Genomic DNA, 5,697 nt, shown 5'->3' with positions numbered 1-5,697 from the left:
CATTTCAGCCTTTTATTTATTTCTGGGCCAGGGCCTTTTAACATTGTTTGGGCCATTATATTTTGGAGCTGGTCCCACTTTTCATCTTCTCACACATTGGGCCCACTTGACAGAAAATTCAAAACTACTTAGATTATTTTCATAAGTGAATCCCACAAGTTAGGTTTCCATTCCACACGTTTTCAAATCACTTACATAATCAATATTTCAAACAGAACAGTACAAACATAGTTCATCAAATAAAACTAAGTCTACTACAATCTGTATATAGTTATTACAACCCAGGTATGCCTACTATTACAATATTACAATATTTACATTCTATTACCATCGAACAGAAGAGACGACTCTTTGCTGAGTAGAGCTATATGGTTTCGAACTTCAAATTTTGTAGAACTAGAGCTCCTGAACACAAAGACAAACATCATTAGAGATTAGAGTGTACACATTCTGACATATCCTTGAAGGAACAATTCTCATAATAGGAACACAAGAGAGGGCTGTTGATTTTGATGAGAACTAAATCAGAGCACTATTAATGCTATTCTGTTATAATTCAAGGGTACATAAAACTAACCACCAATCCAGTGCAAAAAATTGCATGTATAGATCCAAAAAAAATGTATCATCTATTCAGCTATGAATGTACAGGTTTGTGTTTTAAGAAAATAGTGTATATACAGATCCAACCCAAATAAACTTTAAACAATTTTGTTATTTCCTATGAATTTACAATACTTCTCTATGCTTTTTGCAGAAAACCACTTGGCCTCTTGAGAACAAATGACAGGGTGCAACATAAGATTTATCCATTGCGCTGATATTATCAGCCATGGAGTAAGTATCCTACAAGCAGCAGATAGTGAACCTAGGTGCGCAGAAGCTTGAACTGAAGTAAACATAGAAAAGAATCTGACCATACTAAACATGCATGTGGGAAGAATGAAATTTGAATCCCATGGTAACTCTTTATCTAGCATGTACTCCTCACAAATGTTTCTACATAATTTTTATAACATTCATCATACAATGCAAAACTCCATCCTACTTCCAAAGCAACATTCCCAGAGTTGAACCTCAGGATGGTTATACACGTTGTGAGGCAATGCCAACACGAAAAGAGCAGAACAACTGAAAGGAAATCAGGCTGCACACAGTACCTGGCGCTGGGGGTGGCACGACGGTGATGGCTCGGCACATGGCGCCGCACACGCTGGGCGCCTGATGGGTAGGCCAGCACCCTTCAGCAACGGTGGCACACGATCTGGCTCTGCATACCTGCAATCGAAGCAGATAAGAAAGAGGAGCAACGGCGTAACGGGCAAGGCATTCGAGGTTGCGTCAACACAGTACCAGCAATCAACGAAATGTACCAAAACTAAATCTGATCGCCTGTCCGACCAACGACCCGACATCGCTGGCCAGACCCCGCGGCCAACACTATGCAAAAACTATCAGCACACATGCAGCAGGCAAAAACAGAATCCAAGAGGGCATGCAATCAATTAATATAACACAATCATATATGTTTATGCTCTTATTCAGAGTACTACTGACTGACCCCAAAACAAAGCATCACAGCAAAGTACTTCAACATGAGATATGATGCATCATGAACATTATGTGGCAAATCAGTACCCGAAAAGGGGACAGAAGACTAAATACTCATGGAACTAGCTGTGTAATAGGTGGCTAGTCAGAACCAAACAAGTTCCCAAGTCATTTCTGGAAAATATATTAGCTTATCATACAGGTTCAGACACAAGGAAGGTAACCATCAGAGATAGAACGAATCACAAATAAACCAATCATGGAAATTGACTAAATGGCTGTATTCATCCTTGTATATACGCCAACTGATCAATCCAATGGCATCATCCACAATGCTGTAAATCTGTTTCATTACTAGGATAATGGCATCATCCACAATGCTGTAAATCTGTTGAATTTTTGCATATGCAGGCAGCAGCGCCAACTCAACATTAACCTAGCAAAATCTGTTGAATTTTTGCATGTGAGATCTATTGGCTTGTATTGCCATCAGCAGCAGAACAACTCAACTTAACCCAGCCTTGTTTAAGTGACTAATATAAATGTGAAAACTAGGATAATGGCATCATCCACAATGCTGTAAATAAAATGGCAAGCCACCAAAATGACAAACAGGAAGTAAGCTACATGAACTAGCCCTCCTGCCACCCACACGTGCATCCACCAAAATTATAAGGTTGTTCATACAAGGAACAAAATTAACAAAAAAATAGTGTGGATGACATTCAAAATGAGGACTAATCACAAAAGAGGCTAGCTAGGCGCCAGCTCAAAACTTCAAATGATCTTAGATAAACGGTAACATCATTAAAAATGAGGACTAATCACAAAAGAGGCTAGACAATAATATGCTCAGAAGTATGGATACAACTATACAATAGTTGGGGGCACACACTTGTATGAAATCAAACAGTAGCATTTTAACAACAATGATTACCATTTAAAATGAGATGTCATAGGTTCTGGCTCAAGGTTTGTAACATGTCAGGTTGATGCATTAATCTAGCATAAGCACATTAGAAACTACACTTATAATGCAGATTATACAATACAACCTAACACGATATGGAACAAACTACAACCTAGGAAAATCAACTATAGAATAAGCATGTCAATAGTTTTGCGACTCATGAAGATACATCTATGCACAAAGGAAGCACATAGCAGAAATAGATTCATCTTTGTTTCTTATTATATTCCAATGAACTCAAATAATGAATATACCAGTTTAGCGGCTTTTAGGCTTACTGATTACATATTTTTATAGTACGATGCGATAAATTATCTGGTTATAATTACATATACCAGTTTAGTGTTATTATTAACTTGATGGTGGCATCTTCTAGTAGGGTACAGATTTCACACAAGACATGAAAAACTAGTCAGTTTAGTGGGCTGCTGTTGGGTGGAAGAAGCTTTGGTGGGCTGCTGCTTGTCCTAGTTCTCATTGAAACAGCCCAGCCGCGCGAAATCCTCAACTGACTTGACATGAACCTGCAAAGGAAGACGGATAAAAACCCTGACGGCTCAAGAAGATCAAGTAGATCAAAGACGTGGGTGTCCTGCACCACCTGGTACGACGACACCCAGACGGCGCCGCTGACGGACGCCGTGAACTGGAGGATCTCCTCCATGGCGATGGTGACCAGGCCCGGCTGCTCCTGCAATCCCTGAGACAGACAGACACAGAGCAGGAACAATGTTCAGACACTCGAAATTACAGATGTGTCCATACTGACTGATGCATATGGTCTCTCTGAAATGGCAAGGATGGTGGGCGCGTTGTGTGCGTACCTTGAAGAGGCGGTCCTTGGCGGCAGCGGCGCCGCAGGCCACGACGCATGCGTTGCCGGTGCTGGCGGTCTGGGTCTGCAGGTGGTTGGCGAGGATGGGCTGCAGCTCGTGGAGGAAGATGGCGGTGAGGCCGGCGAGTGCGACCCCAGCATGGTCAGCGACGCGGAAGACATTGCGCTGGTCTGGAAGATCCCTGCCGGCGGCGGAGGCGGGGTCTTGGACTTGGGAGGCGGAGGCGCCTACCCTGCCGGCGCTCGATCTGGAAGATCCCAGCGCCATGTGAGATGCGGTGAGGGAGGAGGGAAAGGGTGGTGGTGGAGCACGGAGACGGCCGTCCTTGAGGAGGACATGGGCGTCAACCACGAGGACGACGGAGATGGATCGATCTGGGAGCGCCACTGCTTGATCTGGTGCGTGGATGCGACGTACGCTGCCTCCCCTTCTCGATCTGGAGGTGGATTCGCCATGGAGGAGGGTGGGGGGGAGGAGGAGAGGGCGGTGGCTGAGCGGAATGCGGGGGAAGGCGGAGGACGGCGGCGCGTTGGGAGGTGCGGATGGCGGCGCGTCGAGGGAGAGAGAGCAGCCGCATCGGGAGGGAGGGAGGGAAGACAGAGAATGGGTGGGTCAGGATCTGGGGGATCAAGGGGAGGGGGAGAGGGTGGGTCATGAGTGGGTGGGTGGGGGGTGGCGGCGGCGGGTATCGAGGAGGGTGGGTGGGTAGGTTAGGGTTTTTGTTACTCGGGAGAAGCTCCACTGTTGGATGGGTGCGCGATAGACGGCTCATATTGCGTCCAATCTGATGATCCGCGTGAAGGTGATTCCTCACGTCTCATTGGTCGGCTGTCTCGCGCTTGAATTTCAAAAAATTGGACTCAAATCTCTCATTCTTTTTAAAACATAATGATGGCATAGTTCGTCAAAATGATCTCGTATTTGCATAAGTGTGCATATTGAAATGGCAAACAATGTTGCCAAATAGAGCTTTAATTTTTATTGCATAAAATATATTTTTCCATTTTCCGAGTGCATAAATGCTTTTTTTAAGAACCTACCAAATATTTGTTCCAAAATAGCACCACACCATTGTTTCTAAAATATTAGACCATATTTTATGTAAAATTGACCAAATAGTTGCATGTCAAAAGCTTTTGATCCACCTCTTCTGAAAAAAAAACAATTTCCATTTTTCGAGTGCCCAAAATGAGTCTTTTTTGTGAAGGAGCTACCATATATTTGTTGCAAAATTGGACCAAATAATTTTTCTAAAATATTAGGCCATATTTAATGCACAATTGACCAAATGGTTGGGTGTCAAAAACTTTGATCCACCTTTCGTGAAAAGACAATTTTTTTCCGATTCAGTTGGAACCGGGTCAAATTTGAACAGCAGCTGCCTCATAATTTGCTCTTTATTTTTTCAAAAAATTCATTTTTAGGTACTTAACTATCTACTTAATCAGAGAAACACCAAAAGATTTCCAAGATTCAACCACTAGCTAGGAACGGTCAAGCCCGCCGTTTTGACCGCATTTTGAAACGGGCATAAAAAATTCAAAAAGATCAAAAAAATTGGAAAATCTTCGCATTGTGTCATTATATGTGACCAAGCTTACAGGAAAAATAATAAACTTGTAATACAGTAATTATTTTAAAAAAGTGTTCTCAGAAATGAACTATCAAGTGTGAAGATTCATGGCTTTTAAGCCAAATGATCAATCTTATGGCCACATTCATGGCATAGTTTGTTCAAATGATCTCATATTGTGCACAAGGGTGCATCTTGGAATTCCAAACAATGTTTCCTAAGGGAGTTTTCATTTTCTTTGCACGGAAAATTCATTTTCCATTTTCCGAGTGCCCGAAATGAGTTTTTTTTGTGAAGGACCTCCCAAATATTTGTTGCAAAATTGGACCAAATCATTTTTCTAAAATACTTGGCCATATTTAATGCACAATTAACAAAATGGTTGGTTGTAAAAAGTTTTTATCCACCTCTGGTGAAAAAGACAAATTCCCGCTGATTCAGCTGGAAGCGGGTCAAATTTGAACTGTAGCTACGTCGTAGTTTGCTCTTTATTTTTTCCAAAAATCATTTATAGGTACATAAGTATCTATTTAATCAGAGAAACACCAAAAAAATTCCAAGATTCAACCGCTACCTAGGAACGGTCAAGCCTGCCGTTTTGACCACATTTTGAAACGGGCATAAAAAATTAAAAAAAATCAAAAAATTGGAAAACCTTCGCATTGTCTCATTATATGTGATTAAGTTTCCAGGAAAAATAATAAACTTGTAATACGATAATTATTTTTAAAAAGTGTTCTCAGAAATGAGCTATCATGTGTGAAGGT

At 41.7% G+C, this 5,697-nt stretch overlaps 1 protein-coding gene across 2 annotated transcripts; it reads right to left on the bottom strand.

Moving 5' to 3' along the window:
* Nucleotides 1–214: 214 nt before the first annotated feature.
* LOC125543942 lies at nucleotides 215–3,985 on the bottom strand. Of its 2 annotated transcripts, none has more exons than XR_007299145.1 (4): nucleotides 3,346–3,985; nucleotides 3,123–3,221; nucleotides 1,161–3,045; nucleotides 215–405 (listed from the first exon to the last, which is right to left on the bottom strand). XR_007299145.1 is itself a non-coding variant. In XM_048707450.1 (4 exons), exons 1-4 carry the CDS (start codon nucleotides 3,622–3,624, stop codon nucleotides 365–367), a joined length of 537 nt encoding a protein of 178 aa, XP_048563407.1. In that variant the 5' UTR covers nucleotides 3,625–3,985; the 3' UTR covers nucleotides 215–364. The 2 variants fall into 2 exon arrangements, 1 of the variants encoding a protein (XP_048563407.1); XM_048707450.1 differs by having other exon boundaries at nucleotides 1,161–1,278.
* Nucleotides 3,986–5,697: the final 1,712 nt, after the last annotated feature.

This window comes from Triticum urartu, chromosome 3, assembly GCF_003073215.2.
Source record: "Triticum urartu cultivar G1812 chromosome 3, Tu2.1, whole genome shotgun sequence".
NCBI classification, from domain to species: domain Eukaryota; kingdom Viridiplantae; phylum Streptophyta; class Magnoliopsida; order Poales; family Poaceae; genus Triticum; species Triticum urartu.
This window is presented reverse-complemented; position numbering and strand designations above follow the sequence as displayed.

Excerpts from the sequence above, each read along its gene's own strand:
- LOC125543942 (XM_048707450.1), bottom strand. The coding sequence starts at position 3,624 with ATGGCGCTGGGATCTTCCAGATCGAGCGCCGGCAGGGTAGGCGCCTCC. Across the intron at positions 3,222-3,345 it reads CCAAGGACCGCCTCTTCAAG|GGATTGCAGGAGCAGCCGGG; the intron begins GTACGCACACAA and ends TGTCTGTCTCAG. Across the intron at positions 406-1,160 it reads CGTGCCACCCCCAGCGCCAG|GAGCTCTAGTTCTACAAAAT; the intron begins GTACTGTGTGCA and ends CTTTGTGTTCAG.